The sequence below is a fragment of the Poecilia latipinna genome, unplaced genomic scaffold (genome assembly GCF_001443285.1).
Source record: "Poecilia latipinna isolate Pla-1442-1.1 unplaced genomic scaffold, P_latipinna-1.0 Scaffold90, whole genome shotgun sequence".
Taxonomy (NCBI): Eukaryota; Metazoa; Chordata; class Actinopteri; order Cyprinodontiformes; family Poeciliidae; genus Poecilia; species Poecilia latipinna.
The window spans coordinates 495,453-513,121 of record NW_015112706.1 but is presented as its reverse complement, the minus strand read 5'-3'; the positions used below and the strand labels follow the sequence as shown (position 1 = coordinate 513,121).

General features: G+C 37.9%; 1 protein-coding gene across 6 annotated transcripts in view; it reads right to left on the bottom strand.

The window, feature by feature from the left end:
* Positions 1-17,247, bottom strand: part of atp11c (ATPase phospholipid transporting 11C (ATP11C blood group)) — a 54,210-nt gene extending 36,963 nt beyond the window's left edge. For 5 of the 6 annotated variants that reach the window (XM_015023926.1, XM_015023947.1, XM_015023955.1 and 2 more), the window contains exon 1: positions 16,686-17,247. In XM_015023926.1, the coding sequence (XP_014879412.1) occupies positions 16,686-16,712 (27 nt within the window). In that variant the 5' untranslated portion in view covers positions 16,713-17,247. Of the gene's footprint in view, positions 1-4,150; positions 4,270-16,685 lie in introns of those variants that run through there. The other variant, XM_015023942.1, reaches the window with a different exon arrangement.
* Positions 17,248-17,669: the final 422 nt, after the last annotated feature.

Here is a 17,669-nt window from a genome sequence, read left to right as displayed (position 1 = left end):
TTAAGAGTCTATCTAGTAGAGTGACCGTATTTAAGTGGATTGGGTCAGCTCCAGAGATGTACAGCAACCTGCAGATACCCCCATCTCCGTTCTCCTCTAAAAAAAAAAAAAAGATTTGAGTAGCAACCAACTGCTGCTAAAAGTAGAAGAAAATGAGGTAGTACTTGTTGCAGTAGGCCGTTAGCATTATGAGAAGAATCTTTGAACAGACATGTATTCAGTGGTGCATTATCTGTGAAATATAATGAAGGTCAGATGACAGGCCACACTTCATTTTTAAGCAAATATGTGAGTCCAATTAACATATGAACACTATCAAGCTGAGAGACCAACATGAAATGCTAATGTAAGGAAAAAAAACTGCACTACTTTCTTCATATTTGCTTCATCGTCAAAGGTCAAACAGAGCCACTCGAAGCCAATGACATTAGCAAGTAAGAAAAAGAGTCAGCTGTCGGTATGTCAATATCAGACTGTAGATTCATTCTTAATGAAACAGCATCAGCATAGATCAATAAAGCAAGCATGAGCCAGAAAAATGGTGCATTAGAGAATTGACTGAGGTTGAAACTTTACATTGAGTTATGCTCAAAATTGAATTATGAACACATTGTGAAATGAGCAGGGAGCAAAGGGAAGAAGGAAAGATGCTCCACAGAGAGCTGGGAGAATGCAAAGCTGCAGTGAGCTACTGCCAAACTCCTGGTGATGACTCTGGTCTGATGACACTGCGTCCTGTCGCACCATCTCCCTGTTCAGTGACTATCCTCCTCTTTTCCCCTCACAATACCCATTCATCCAGTTACCAACCAATAACCGAGGGGAAAATGTCAAAGCTTTCAATGTTTAATTATCCATAACATGTGTAGCTTTGGTTAGGATTAATTAAATTCATTAACACGTTTTCAGCTGACCTGCTCATGCATCCCAAAAAAAAAATTACTGATGATAGATTACAGCAATTTATTGGGAAAACTTGATTTATGTAAAGATTTATATTATATTACACCGTCAACAAAAAGCAAATGGTCCTAATAAACATAACGTAGATTAACTGCCACTGGTCACTTTTATTTCTGCATTCATATCCAAATTAAATCCTAATCCAATCAATTCAATTCATTTCCCCACCATGTCACTACACAATTTACTGGCACATTTTGCACACCTTGCACGTGATAAAGTTATAAAGAGCTAAAGAGCAAAATAATCTCGTCATTTCAGAAATTTTATGACTGGAATAAAGTTCAATATGCAAACCTTGAACATCTCCTTCCTAAAAATGTTGTGTAATAAAAGTGAAATCATATTGTTGAACTCTAACAGAGGCTTCCTCATTTCCCTGTTTGGTAAAGAAGGAGTATGAGCATCACTACTTAATGTTAGTTATAGATACCACAAACTATTTGCTGGCCTTGGTGAAAATAAAATCTGCTAAAAACAAAAGTATATTAAACCAATAAATAACTCTCAGTCCCTTTAGTCTCAACCTACAATGTCTTGAATGTTCATATATAACTCCCTGAAGCTGGGAGTCTTTTGATTCAATCTAGTGTTACTTTAGGAGAACTATAAATTTGGTATCCGAGTCCTGAATGCTCCCTTGGGAAAGTTTAAGCACTCCTGTGCAATCGTAACAGACAAACCAACACAAGTGCAAAACACGACATCTAATTGCCTTTGTCATAGTCGTCATGTAAAGATGTACACATTTTGATAATTACAGTTTTCAATTTGGCAGAAAACATTTTATTATGCGTTTTATAATTTGCAATGTTTAATGTTTTGCTGAATGTCAAGATTTACATGGATTTGGCTCCTACAGTTTACATGTCCAGGCTTAAAGTTGACACAAGGAGGTGCAGATGGAAAACAAGGTTAGTAGCAACAAGTGTGACAATGGTACATCATCATTTAATCTGACACTTATAGATTTGAGGCCAACCAAAAATAGATTTTTGCAGCATTTTCTAACAAAAGTGCTGAATCAAATTGAAAATTGTAAGCCCAGAAGAATAGAATAGACACAATTTTGCTCTCATCAGTCTTCTTTTGTGGTTTTGCAGCCGTGTGTTGAGTAGGAAAAAAGAAAAAAAAAAACAGGCTTCAACAAAGTACAGGACCTGTGCCATTAAGCGTCAAAGAAAACCACTCAGGAAAAAAAACTGCTTCACCACATTAAATTAGGAGGGAGCAGTGCAACGAACAGTCTGCACGGGTAAACCCTCTTTATTCCCTGCACATGTACTTACAACACTGCAATGAGATGAGTCATTAATTATTAGGTCATGTTGCCATAGGAGCTTAGAATCTGTGCCATGCAATTTCATGCAAATATGAACCAAGTTGATAACAGATAAAAGGTGACGGTGTGAGCGAAAATGACCGAGATCTTTTATGGGATACAAAATCTGCTCCAGCTGCCTCCCATCGATTCCATCAGGTTTTTTTATGACGATGCTCTCAGTTCGAGTGGATTTCTAACAGGCCAACTTCATCTGCTATTAAATGTGGAATGAGACAGTAATTTCATAATCTCGTTGCACAGGAGGGACGTTTCACAAGGCAACACCAATCTTTGATGCTGGATATAAAATGTAGGTAAACGTTTAATGGCGAGAAATTAAAAAAATAAATAAATAAAAGTGGGATCAAATGTCCCAAAAATGTAGTTTTCATTCACAGAGGGAATTGAGCATTGTTTGGAGTCAGAGTAGTAATGAATATTGCAGTCTTCCTTTGCTTCTCCCTAACATGATCACTTGTTATTAACTATGGCTTGGTCGTATGATAATATAACGAGGGATTAGAGTGTGCTGACAAAATGCCTAATAACATTTTCTGTAAGGTAGATTCTGCTTTGTGCCATTTCCATGCTCTGGTGAAGATGCATCACTTCCATTTCCCTCCTTTCACTGGAACTTCATAACCGTTTAGGTGAAAAATAGGTCGATGACAAACATCAAGACACGCAGAGGTTTTAAAATGTACAGATTCAAAACTACAAAAGTTTCCCTTATGCTGTTCCTACAATGAAAAGTCCTTTTAATGAGATGAGTTTTCTTCAGGTGCAGAGTGGCCCCTCCCACACTTATTGCTGCAAACTGCAAGTCGACTGGCAGGAAGAAGGCTTTAACACATTTCGTTTGCTTACAAGATATACTTTGTATAATTGTTTTGTGTCACAAAACATAGGTAGTCAAAACCTACTAATAACTTCAAACATCTCTGATTTGAGAAAACTAGCTACCAGGGCACATAGTCCAATTATTAACCCTTAATTGTTTTTTTCATTTTCACAAAGAAGTATGCAATGTAGAACCTGTGATAAAAAAAAAAAAATATGTAATGTTATGTAAAAAGCACCATGACAAAAAGGTGCAATATTTTGTGCAAAAAGAACTTAAGATTCCAATTATATTAAGCAGCTGTTGTTCCATAATTTATACCTTTAATAAATGTTATAGTTTAAGAACTAGGCACAAATGTAACTAACGATGTTACGTCATTTTATCAGTTTTCAGAGTAGTATTTGGTTAACAGCAATTAGATGACACTATGGATTTGGTCAGCATACTGTGTTTTACTTAGCTGGATGTTTTTCACTTTTTAAAATTCAAAATACAGTTTTTCGGTTTTGTTAGTTTGATGATACGGTAAAAAAGGATTGTCAAAATTTCAACTGTCAAATTTTCATTCTTTCCTAAATTTGATGCACTTATGTTGCTCCCTATCATAACTTCATTTACTGAAATAACTAGATTTAAATTGTACCTTAGCAGGAACATTTTAAATCTATTGTCTGGAGACAATCAATAGTGAAAAAAGGAACTGCTAACAAAAACAGGAAGCAGGCAAGAACAATAGCTACATTATCCACCTGTAAATCAATCAAATGGTTTTTAAGGCAGTCCTCTTCATATGTTCATTAATTAGACATTTGGAAAGAGGCTCAAAACTTTTTAAAAGTATTTAGCAACTAAACAAATACCATATAATGCAAGAGATCTTCACGTAATACACAGTGACAGATGGCGCCGTTTAAAGAACAAATATGATACATAAATATAATTTAATGGTTTTACAAAAAGGATTGACATCAATAAAACACCAAATACGAGATTTATAGTGATACTATAACAACGTTTACCTTCATTCTGGATTCACCAACACCTGGTCTGTGTATAAAAGCCACATATCAAAGCCAGCAATCCCTGCCGTCTGCTGTCTGCACACAGTGATGAATAACCTCACAGAGGAGCGACGGTCCAGCGTGAACTGAGGGCTGATCCTAAGGAACTGTTGTGGATAGGCAAAGGCTCATTGTTCTTCTAGCATCCCTACAGCAGCACAAAACACAAAGTGCACAGTACCATGGGCTGGTACTGGCCTACATTAGAGTATGTCCCTCGACAATGTGGAGGAGGGGAAATCATCCAGACTTCACACTGCAACTTGCTTGCTCAATCATTTGGCTGCCTCGAAATGCCACAGACAGATATTTCGCAAATTATTTCTGCAACACCTAGAGTTTAAAAGAAGTTTTGAAAAGTCAAATGACTACCACATGGTACTACCAACGGCAACAAGTGGAAAAGATGCACAACTGACTTTAAACTACAGTTGAAGCCAGAAGTTTACATACACTGAAAAAAAAGGCATGCCATTTTTCTCTTCACTGTCTGAATTAGATCAGTTACAATTAGCAAAATAAAAAAATGATACAAACTTTGCCCAAATTGTCACATTTCCTCCAACAATAAAAGACATTCAGCTCATTTCCTCTCCAAGCTAGAAGTTGCTTCAAGCTTTAAACTAACACGGCAAACACATCCAAAACAAAAAAAACAAAACACCACCCCCTTTAGCCAACATGGTAAACACAAAAGCGTTGTTGGGAGGTAATTACCCTCAGAGACACACAGACAGGAACTACTGACGGATGCCACATCCCATCTGTGCCAATGCTAAGAGCTAACGCTACGATAGTGATGTTTGAGAACACCATAACAAGGTCAGCAAAGCTCCTGCACCTGCAACTGTGAAGTAGTAAACCTTCCAGACAATCTAATATGCCATCATCTGTTTAAATATTTATGAATAGTTATGAATCCTGCAACGTTCTTTTCTACTGCAGTACGAATTAATGCAGGAAAATGTTAATCAGCTGACAGCTCAATCGGCTACTAAATAGTGAATCAAATACCCAAACCAGTGCAACCTACCCTGCTGCTCTAGTTGATCTCTACAAAAAATATGCTCTCCATGTAGCATGTCCGTGTTTGTTTCAAAGCTCAATTCATTTATAAAATAAAATAACCGAACTCCCATAATATCCGTCGAGAGGGAGAAGTTTATTGCTGTTACTAAATTGCTAATTACAGCTTAAAGAAACTGTGGCATCTCAATAAAAAAACTCTAAATTTAAAGAAAAGTATTTTGGAATATTTTTGTGTTGAAATGGCAACATTTTAAAATATTAATTTACCTCCACAGCAGTAACCGGTCCATATTTATAAATGTTTCAAACTTTATTCACATGCAACTTCAGAGACTTGTTATCCCAAAAAGTCCTGCATAAATAGCTTTCACAGGTTATTTTCCAGAACCCCTGAACATGTTTTAAGGTCATAAAAAATTAGACAATTTTAAGCTGCAGCCTAGTAATACTTATCTATAATTAAAGAGAGTTTAAAGCGGTGTCGTCTTAAATGGAGTATGGCATTTCCAGGCAAGTGCACAGTTTCTTCCCTCCATTTGTGTGTGTGGCACAAACTCTGGCACTTAGACAAAGGTGCTTGATCTGGCCACTGTTTTCATGTGGAGCCTGGGTTGAAACTTAACTAAACTGCACACTACAATAGCTTTCTCCTCCCACCGGTGGCTGGCATGGAGCCATGCAATACCAACGAGAAGGCAATTACAGTACATCCCACTGCTGACGCGCTTTAAAAATCTCCATCTCAGCTACAGGCCTACTGATGACATTATCTTTAATAACGGGCTGTGCTACACTAGCTGTAATTGCTATTCAATTAATTATCCTTGGACACCACTTTGGAGGGCAACAAGACTAATGACAAAAATCAATGTGGCTTTTTTTCCTTTCAATACTAAGGGCACATGGTTGATTGTGGTTTTCTCAACAGGCAGTTCCTCCAAACGAAGTGTGACATTAAAAACAGAAATTTCTCGCTGTGACCAAGCTACAGTGCAGGCTTGGCTGGGACCATATTGCAGAGATAAACAGTGCAACATACACCGGGTGATTTTCTAAAAGAAATACTACTCATTAAAACTCGCAGTGTTCCCCATTCTTAAACCCAGACGATGTCTTCATTAGATTATTTCATTACCAGAATGACAAAAGGCCACAGATGTTGACACCTCTACCCCATTTCAACATCCTGAGACAGAATGAGAAATAGCTGCACACAGTCCAAACACACACAGCTCAAAATTCTCTTCACATCTCACTGCGAACACTCCGACTAACGCTGAGGCTGGAGTCGGCAAAAGGGAATCTCTGGACGACTGTTTATACATATATGGATGATTTGGAGGACTTCTAAGTGCTACTAGTCTGAAGAAAATGTAGAGATTGAGAAAAGGGTGGAGCAATGTGAGGGGAATTCAAAATAAATGAAATTATCTGAATTATTTAGAGGTACAAACTGAGAATTCAATCTGGCTTCTGGTTGGAAGTAGAAACTGCCACAAAAAGCTATCTTTGGTCACTTAACCAGAACCGCCCCACTCCTATGTTATCCACACCTGAAAAAGTCTGTCCATTAGGCAGAAAAAGTGACAGAAGAGGTGCAAAAAGGCAAGGGTACTGTACCCCTCCGGTTTTCCTCTAGCTTTTAAGTGAGTCACGCAGGGCTTTGCAGTCTCCTCCACCATATTTCATCCGGTTTTTTCTTCATACCGCCTTCCTCACCACACTAAATATATTTATTATCCCGCTGCGTGTTGCAGATGAGCTCCTTTGGCTGCATTTCCATTATTGGACAGAGTGCAAGAGGCCAGACGGAGAACGCAGAGGAGAGAAAGAAATCACAGTAAGCATTTCTGTTCGCCAGCAGCAGGTTCACGGCTGCAAGAATGATGGCGGCAAAGCTGTGCACGGCTCTGATCAATACACATTTTTCCTGATCAAACAGGCCGGATGAATCAAGTACCTCTACTTTCCAGGCATGGTTTGTGGACCCACAAATAAGCTATTATGTGCTCAACTAAGGGACTCGATCAGACTTGTTTCCAGAAACAAATAAGCAGTTTCTTTTTTTTTTTTTCTTTTTTTTTATCAAAACTGAGTTATGAAGATTGTACATTTTAACCATTACATAACTTTCAGTAAAACCAAGATATCAAAATCATGACAGTCATGAGAAAAGGGCTTTTCCCCTTTACAGATTGTCACAGTTTATTGGTTCAAGTTATAACAGAGTAAGCAAGTAAATACAAAATGTGGGTTTCAAGTTTTCATATTCATTAATGAAAAACTAATTTCCTTAGTATAACAAAGAGCAGCCACACCAACCTGGCCGTGAGTGTTTTGAACAGCAGCTATCAACCATTTGAGTCTTTCATATCACCGAAGAGAAATTTTATCCCACTTTTATTTGTAAATTTGCTTCATTTTAGCCACAAAATTTAACCAGTTTTACCTTCTTATTTTCCAAAGCCACTTGTGGAGTTGCTTAATCTTAAGTTAAGGAACTGATCATCTAAAATTATCTTCCAGATTTTCTGGTAGAGAGCAGGACTCACGATTTCAGGCCCAGAGCATCATACTGCCACCACCAGGTTTGTCTGATGCCTGATGTCTTTTTTTTTCTGAAATGTGGGTAAAGTTTTACAATAGAAGTGACAGATCTTCCAAAAAGTTCTTCTTGGAATGTTAATATGGCCTTTATTTTTTTATTTTTTTTATCGTTTGGTGAAAAAGAAATACAATTTTCTGCTGTCTAGGTCTTCATACTGAATAATAAACACAAAGTAAGTGAGGCCTGAGACTTCTTAGAGTAATGTTAAGAGTAAAAAAGAGCAAGAAAGTCACATTTTCTCCATGTCTCGAAAATGGCACTCACTGTGGTTTGCTGGAGTCCCAAAGCCTTAAAAATGGCTTTGTAATCTTTTTCAGGTGATAGATCTCAGTTAGAGCTTTTCCACCAGAGCGGTTCAAGTGTTTAACCAGAGTTTATTATTTAACAACCCCAGAACCCACTTGGAGTCGCGTCATTGCGTCATAAACACCTCATCCAGTAAATGTTTGTACCAAATCAAAATAACAGACGCATACAAACGATAAGATTAAAACTTTATTGTTCATAAAATGGAAATTTGGTTTAGATCATGTCAGATGCCTCCCATAAAAACATCATAAACATTCATTTAAAAAAAACGGTAACACTTTATTTGAAGGGGGGTGAATAAGACTCACATGACACTGTCATAAACATGTCATAACACCTGTCATAAACATGACATAACACCTGTCATAAACATGACATAACACCTGTCATAAACATGACATAACACCTGTCATGAACATCAATAAGCCTTCATGAATATTTATGACTGTTGTCATAAAGTGTCATTTGGTAAATTATGACACTTTTAATACAAAGTTGACATTATTCAAAATGTCTTTGTTATGACAACTTGACATTGACCAGGAAATCATTACTGATATAAATTTGTTATAAAAGTATTACTGATTGCACTTTAAAAATTAGGTAACTTTATGTTATTAAAGGTAAAGTTTAAACAGTAATGATTTCTTGGTTAACGTCAAGTTGTCATATCAAAGACATTTTGAATAATGTCAACTTTGTATTAAAAGTGCTTATTCATGTTCATGACAGGTGTTATGTCATGTTTATGACAGTGTCATGACAGTCTTATTCACCCCTCTTCAAATAAAGTGTTACCAAAAAAAAAAAAAATAATGTCTTATAATGAATAGGTTTGTTATATTATTTTTGCAGTAATAGTAATGTGTTAAAATAAAGCAATCAGATCATGTTTTACATTTGTTTAGTGAAAATATACTGTGAAATGGTGGAAACAGAAAACTCTCCTGTGTAGTCAATGGAATGAGCCAGCAGTCTTTTATTAAACACAACCATCACAGGCTTATTTGAGTTTGGCTGTTTACACAAAAACTGATCACTCTGAGAAAGTTTGTTCACATGTGCAGCTCACAGAGCGGCGCCACTCAGCAGGCCAGATGGTAAGAAATGCAAACAGTCGTACCCCTACAGCTTTTCTGGCAACTGAGGTTACAAGACAGTGGCTAAGATTTGTCCAAAGAAACCCCCAAAAACAACTTCCTTTTGGATGCGGTAGATGTGAACGATCCTGCAGCTTGCTGGGGTTTCCTGATGATGATGAGAAACTGAACTCTATTGAGAGGAGAAGGATACGTTGCAGGGAGACGGTGAGGGCTGAGAGAACTTTAGTGCAACCAAAGTGGTTACCCAATGGCAAGCTTTGTTGTCATATTGCAACTACAACATTAAGCAGCATTAAACGTTGTGACTGTTATGTTAATTGTAGTATACCTAAACTGCAAAAACCAGTATGTCAGCAAACATGCACGTGTGTGGCGTTACTCTTCAAAATGTAACTGGGTGCAAGTGTGTATGTCAGGCCTGAGGTGTCGTCCTTCCTGACCTGAAACACAGCTCGAGACGACGCAGAAGCTTTAAAATACGGGCAATTCTTCACACCTTTCCCGCATACCAACACCTTGTGGTAAATAAGGGCCTCAGGCAAGCAGAGGTATTGTAAATGCCTCTGCTTGCATTTAAATAATAAATGTAGCTTTATTGAAGCTACATTTATTGAAGCTTCAATAAATGTAGCTTCAAGATGATGGAAAACTTAACACGACAAGAAGAGGTGGACCTAAAACTGAAATAAAAAAAAGAATAAAAACTGTCATGATTTAAATGTCAAACTCCTCAGCATGCATTTCAATCAAAGTATAAACCATTCTTGAAACAAATCGTCTCTTTCCAAACAGATTACCATTTTATACCTGTAGTGCTATAAAGTAACATAATTATCAGAATAAACAAACTCCATCAGCTGCAAATGTATGATGTGACCAAGACGTGGCAGAATGCATCAAAATGTGGACATGGATGATTCTGACTAACAAACTTAATTACCTTAACATTCATTTATGACCCAATAATGAGAAAAACTAAGAAGAGATAAGTGCGGTACCCAGGCATGCACAGAAAAACCACTCAGATAAGATGTGTAAACCAAACCACAATCTTTAAATTGCTACACTATTACATGTCTGAACCCGGACGTGCAAAACAGAGTGAACTTCACACCTTAATCATAATTAAGAAAAATATTCTTCACAAGAATAAAAGTAATTCTTCCTAAAAATAAAAAAAAAGAAAATGTTAACAAAAATGCAGTTTCTCTTCATAATTTTTTTTTCCTTTTCTAATTCAGATAATACAACAACGGTGTAAATTTCAAACGGCCGAAGAGAAATTTGTTCTGTCTGAAAGCCTCAAATTGTGCGCTTGCGAACATTATTTTATGCTTTACTTTTCATGAGCAAACACCACTTTTCATTTCTTCAGTTTAGAGTTGCAGGTGCTGCATGTCACATTGATTTTAGACACACAAGTTATCTTACAAGTTATAACTGTGGGTAGTTGGAGTTTTTCACACTTTTCCATTGGGAAATGCGCCTTCGGATGGCGTTCCAGTTGATTTTTCTGACTGGAACGCAGCACATGTCTTCTCCTCTTGTGTGCCCAAAGTAGCCTCATTTCCAGCATATCCACACAGATCATTTTCTTTTCTTTGTGACAAATAACATAGACCAGAAGTTGGGCAATGTCTGATCCGAGCAGCAGCAGTCGAATGCTCTTTCACCACCATCATGTCGCTGAATGATGTTTTTATGCGGCCCTAAAACCCGTGTGATCTGCAGGAGAAGGCTCATACCCACACTGCTGTGCGGTGAAAGAATGTGTGTGTTGGGTGGATCTCTTGTACTGGGCTCTTAGCTTGTTTATTTTTAAGTTTCTTCAAAGAACTTGTGTTTGGTTTCGCAGTGATGTTTAATATTCCCGTTTTTTATCAACTCCACAGCTTCACAGCGTATGAGACAAAGGCTTGGAAAATGAACCCAAACTGGTGAGATTGGCTTCTCTAACCAACTATAAACACTACAGATACCATAATGACTGGTTTATCTCCACAGTTTTACAATAAAACAAGGTGACGAAGCTAACCTCCCTCTGCTCTAAAGCCAGTTTTACAATGGAACTGGGAAGAGTTTAGGAGTCATATAAGGACAATTTCTGTGGGGAATTTTTCTGCATTTCCCGTTGTTCTCACATGAGCTTTATAACAGCAATTTTACTGTGAAGATAAAAAAGAGCTTGCAGGTCAAGAATAAAAGAGTGTTTCTGCCTATAGCACACAAGAGGAAGGACATGATGCATGAACATACTGTACAGAGCAAAAGTAAACAATTGGTGGAAACAGCAGCTAAGATTTGTTGTGTTGGTTAAAACTATAGCTTATTATAAGGTAAATGAGCAGATTAGTTTTACAACAATTAGATACAAGTTAGGGGCATGTGCTTCAAAATGTATATATTTATCCAATCCCTTTCTTTTCTATTAAATACAAAACTGCCTCCATCATGTAACTTGTAGCACATTGTCTTGTTGTTGAGGCTGTTTCTTACAGCTAAAGGCATGTATTGGTAGTAATACTTGCCAACCAACAACAGTACTTAAAATAATCTGGAGGGCAAATGTTAAGATCCAACATGATGATCCAATTTACTCCTGAACACAGAATTAGGCAAGAATCAGTCAGATTTTACAAATAACTATTAGGTGGATTCTTTTTTTTATAGCACAATGTTCTTTTTTTTTTACTGAAAACAAACATCAATTGTGTTTATGTCTGACAATTTCCTACCATTGTGCACAAGATGAAAGCATCTGGAGAGAGTTTCTCTTCTTCTCCAAAAAAGCCTAGCAAACTTCAGCACTAAGGCTACAATGTGGTCTTATTCACTAAAAGTTGAAATATAAAGTAGAAACTTGATGCATAATTTCACTGAGCTAGTGAGTAGGAGGAGATTTAATAGTTACCATGGTGCAAAACGAAATTATTATTTTTTTTTTTAGGTGAATGTTCTACAATCCTATGACTGAAGGCAGGGGCTCCCACAAAGAATACTATCACATTTCCACCAGGCTCCTCCTCTCACAGATCACACTGCTGCCTTCAAGGCCTTGAACGAACATCAAAGGAAGCTGTGTTTTTTTTTTTTTTTGCATTCCTGTCGAGAGCATTACAACCGCTGGAGCCTCCCTTCTTCTCAAGGAGCCCTGCACCACACATTCCCTCAGCCATGTTTCATGAAAAGCGTCAAGCAGGTCACAAAAAGCTTCCTCTGTTTCGTTCGATTTGAGCAGTTGCTCTCGATCTTTCTGCCTCTTCGTGAAGCTTGCGCACCTCCCGTGGGCAAGGGGAGGGTGCTGTGAATCAAGACGAAGAGAGCCAGAGTCTGAGATAACGGCACGGTGCGCATCAGTGACAGTGTTGCTGGCTGCTCTGCACAAAATATTATTTACAGCTCACACTGAGGAGAAATTACAGGAGCAATCCTCTTCAGAAGCCGGAAAATCAGCTGACCTGGCAACACTTAGAGTGGGGCTAGGAGGAGGGTCAGGCACTATAATTATTATATTGCCTCTCCTTCTTCACTGTCAGTATCTATACTGCTCACACAGCGTGCTGGGGATTCAGCCCACCGGTGACAACAAGTAACTGGTGCATTAGTGAATGATAAAGTGGCTGTAAAGGGGCTTTAGCATTCATAAACCCTGCAGATAGTTACCCACTTTCAGGAAGCATTCTAACGATTACCACAAGAGATAGAAACGGCTTTATGTTAATTAAATCTTTGTGTACATGATCTTGTTGGCTTAAATAGAAAAAAGTAATTAGGCGCCTATAATAAACCATTAAACGCAAACATAAAGTCATAATGGCAATAGCCTCTTTTTTCACTAAACCACTATCAGCTTTTAAAGTAGAGTTATAATGCATTTTAAATGGTAGTCTAGTTTAAATGGCAATGCAGTTGTTTTTGGAACTGCCACTAACTCTATGATCTGTATGTCATTATTATCAAGTCCATATATGAAATATGAGGGTCCTTAAATGTCACTGAACTACAGCAGAGAAAGATCTGCAATAAGTCAAAGGAATGTAGAAATAGTGTTAAAAACACAATGCTTTGTTTGAGTCTCCCAGCTGTTGATGACTGGTTCAATTACAGACATCTCATAAGTTTAAGTAATTTACTGAAGTCTCTGTAGCCTAAAATGGAGTGGATGGTTTTGCTATTGCTTGTTGTTTATTTTATGAAAAGTTATGATGAAAAAGAGAAAAAAAACACCCTCTGGTGGGGATGTGCAGTTGATCAACTTTGTATTCCAATTTTGATTTTGACTCCAAATGATCACAAACCCTTAGAAAATCAAATTTAACAAAAAAACAAACAGTTATTCAAATGTTCTGTTTATCAGTGTGTAGAAAACACAGATGGAAAAATCCACTGTAAAACTATAATATTGTGATTTTCTTTTAAATTGGATGTAATCTTACAAACGAGTTTTGCAAACAAATAAATTGTTTATCCATATACTGTCTAAGACATTAATCTGTAAAGTGTTTTCCAGATTGTGAAATATTTAAATTTACCAACAAGTGAAAACTAAACAAAACCCCAAATACATGCAACATCTGTAAACTGCATTTAAAAAAGAGGTATACTTTCTTTTCATTATGAGTTTGCACACACAGATTATGACAGTTCTGGATGAAAGAGCACATAAAGGAAACTTATAAGTAGTGGGTGAGAAGCCCTGCGGAGTACCATAAAACCTGTGCTGCCATCTAGACACAGATGAGGAGTTTTTAAAACAAAATGCAAAACACAACATGTGAGGGTACAATCATGTCTCCACAGGTTTCTACACCAGGCCATGTGACATTCGAATTCAGCACGTTTCCACAAAGGGAGCTCCCAGTCTCATGCAAAGCTGTCAGACACCGACAACTCCCTGATAACCCTCCACTCTCTCCTCTTGGTTCTGTGGAAATCATGCTAGGTGTGGCAGCCTTTTGCAAGTCATCACTTTACATCACTGTGCAGCAAACTACACGCATAACAAATCCCCCTTTTATGTCCTTAGCCTACTTTGCAAATAAATATATGAAGTTATTATTTGTTATAAAAAAAATGTAACATTTGGAAGGAAATTATATGTTAAGGTCTGGGTGAATGGACCCCCATATGCTCTAATAACATAAATATTAAGACTTAGGCAGAGTGGTGCAGGAAACATGATCATGGAAAAAAGGACAAAGAAAAATATGGGTTCATATGTACTGATAACAATATTGTAATATTGAACCATATCACAGGTCAATGCTTTCTTAAAATCTGCAGCCCACACATAAATACACAGATATGGTCCTCTCAACTTCCAACACAAACTTTTTATTAAAACTAATGAAAACCAATTTATATCAAAGTCTAACCTTCACTCTTTAAAATGGGAGAGATTCCCCCTTACATGCTTCACTTTGGGGGACTGATTTTCTTTGGGAGCGCGTTTGTCTGCAGGTCTTATATTATCTAATACACAGTATTAATTTGTTGTCTCCTTCTGCCTTCCTGTTTGTCATTTTAGCTGCTCTCTCCCGTCTCTTTGCCTGCTTTGTTTTCTCTGCTTCATCTCTCTGACTTCATAACACTTATGGGTTTAAGGAAAATTATATTTGCTAGCATGAAAACTATTGAGGAACAAATGGTACTACAGTTTTACTTTAGTTGAAGACATTCATTTATGTTCCTTCTTTCTCTACTTTTCTTGTAATCGTCCTTCACAGCTGTGTCTCCTCTCCATAGAAACAACTTTGTTGGAAGAGAAATATTTTAACAACGTAGGCAAATTGTTCACGACACATGTGATAAATAAGTTAAAGTATTCACATTGCTATAATTTGTTGCCTTTTTCATCAACTCTTGTGGTTGCCTTTATCTGTTTTTCTCACTCCCCTGCTTCATTTCGTTCCAAAAAGAATTGTTCCTGAATTAATTAGCCAGATGCTTCATCGTTTCTATGGAGGACTGATCCTGCCAAAATTGGCAATAAAACTAGCAATAAGTAAATGGCTTGATAATGCAATTAAAGTAGCAAATATTGCATCCAAAAATTAAAAACTTTCCCAACTTAGAAGCTGACTCTGAATTTCCACCCATCAAGTTTCCTTTCCCACCATTCCCCCCTTTATGACTTTACCTGCTACAAAGAAAGAGGTCAGAAGGAAAAAGAAAAGAGAAAAAAGGAAACAAAAACTATAAATCAATAAATATACGGACAGAGAAAGTAGGAGGGGAAAAAATTCACAGTGGAAATACTACAGGTGGAAATAAATCAATATATAAATGAAATAAGTGACAGTAAATTAAAAATACAGACTATAAAATAGAGGACCTTAGCTCAGGTAAGAAACTTCTGATATCTGTAGCCTATCAGTCGTAGCCTGTCACCTGGATGTGTGTGTGTGTGTGTGTGTGTGTGTGTGTGTGTGTGTGTGTGTGTGTTTTGCATCCTGAAGAAATGACGCCATGAAAATCACCCCCAAACTATAATCGGGGTTTGACTTCACAATCCCCTCAAGCTGCCATTTTTCCTGTAACTCATTCACCTGTTTTGCTACACTTTTTCCTTCCACTAAACTTTTCTTTTATGTGTTTAGATGCACTGTGATCACCTATTTTATTGAGAAATGTCCTATTGTGGCTTACATTCTTGTGGATTGACTGTCGGCTAACTCACTGTCAAGTCAGGCGTTTTCTTTGTGATTCCGTTGGCCATACAATAACATTTCTGGAACATTAAAAATCTAACCAACCTAGAGTTAAATTGACCAGAAATACATATCCTTCTGGTAGTAAGGACTTAACTTGCTACAAGTTTCACACTTTTTAATTCAATTACTGAAATAAATTAACTTGTTTAAGTTGGTTGTAGATGCACATTTTTAGGTGAAGAAGCTGCCGAGAGCAAAATAAATTAAAGCGCCATCTTGCGTCACCTGCTACCTGCATTAAATGGTGCTTTACTTTAGTATGTGCACTGTTAATGGAAAGCCTCCGGGGAGGACTAAAATCGCTGAAATAAAAGTAAATCCAAGTTCTTGAGAGAGAAACTTTTCAGAGCTGGGACCCCAGCCTGATGAGCCCCTTGAGGAGGTCAAAACGAAACTAGAGCACATGGCGCCGGAGTGAATGTCCACTAGTGACCTGAGTGGACGGACTTCACTTTACATCCGCATAGTTGTGTAGTAAAATTCCTGGTAGATAAAAGGGAAACTGCATAAAAGCTGCCTGGTTACCCAGTGAGAGCTGGGAAGTGCCTGCAAACAGCGTTTTGTTGTAAAAGCAAACAGGACGTGTTGTGCCATTCTGGCGCTTTTTAACGATCATAAACAGCCTCAAGTCCAGTCTTGGCTTCCTGTCCACATTCTATCCATGGAGTTCAAGACAGCTGTGAGTCATAAGCTAATAATGTGTGCGTAATAATGATGCCAATCACACATACCAATCGGTTCAGTCTCCTCCGAAGCATCCTCTTGTTTCTTCCTCCTGTCCGCACTGATGAACTCCTCTGATTCAACAGACACCTCCTGCCTGGGCTCCGCTTCACCTCCTCCGGGGAATAACTTTACATGTATATATGTTAGTTACTGCGCTAGCTCCTTGGCTATCTACTCTCTACTCTAACGTTAGTTCTAGCTATATGGAAGGCTGGAGCGATGCTACATGGTTTCCATTTTGTTTGGTTTCGGTATCTTCGCACCATTCGCATTCTCTCCGCCGCCTTGAATGTTTTCCGCGTTGCGGTGTACTAGTCGCGCTCTCCGCGGCTCAGGGCTGAAACAGTCGCTGACATTTCGCTCCGTGCCCTGTTGCTGGTTTGACTCCAACAAATCATTTGTCGCTCCCGGGTTGGCCTCGCTGCTGACCGAAAAGCTGCCCGCCGATGCGGTGTTGCAACAACTAACTTATCGTGTCAGTCCCTGAGCACTCCTCCTGTCAAACAATTTTCACACGGCAGCAACCCACGGACGTTCCCTCGTTTGCAAGCTCCACCCGGCGAAGGTGCGGTGACTAAAGCTCGCACTGCATTCTGGGTGATGTAGTCCACACTCAGGATTTCCACACGTTCTTGAGAAGCAACTTTTGGCTCCTGTGGCTCTCATAACACCAAATAAGAAATATGTTTCATTAACAGCAATATTTCTGCATAAAATATCTTAAACAGAAAGGCTACAAAGTGCAAGGCTTCAAACTATGTGTTTTATAGTGTAAAGTGGGCGTGTATCTTTATTTTCTTTGCCATAGTGACTGAAATGCATCACTCACCTGGTCTCATTTTTACAAAATATTTTTTCCCCTTTAAAAAGATTAGATGATTTGTTTTCTAAAGTTTGAAAATAGAAATCAATTTTAGTTTAGCTTCCTCAACTTTAAAAATAAATATTTTATTTTGTAGAGGTTGGCAAAATCTTTTACGGCTCTAGCC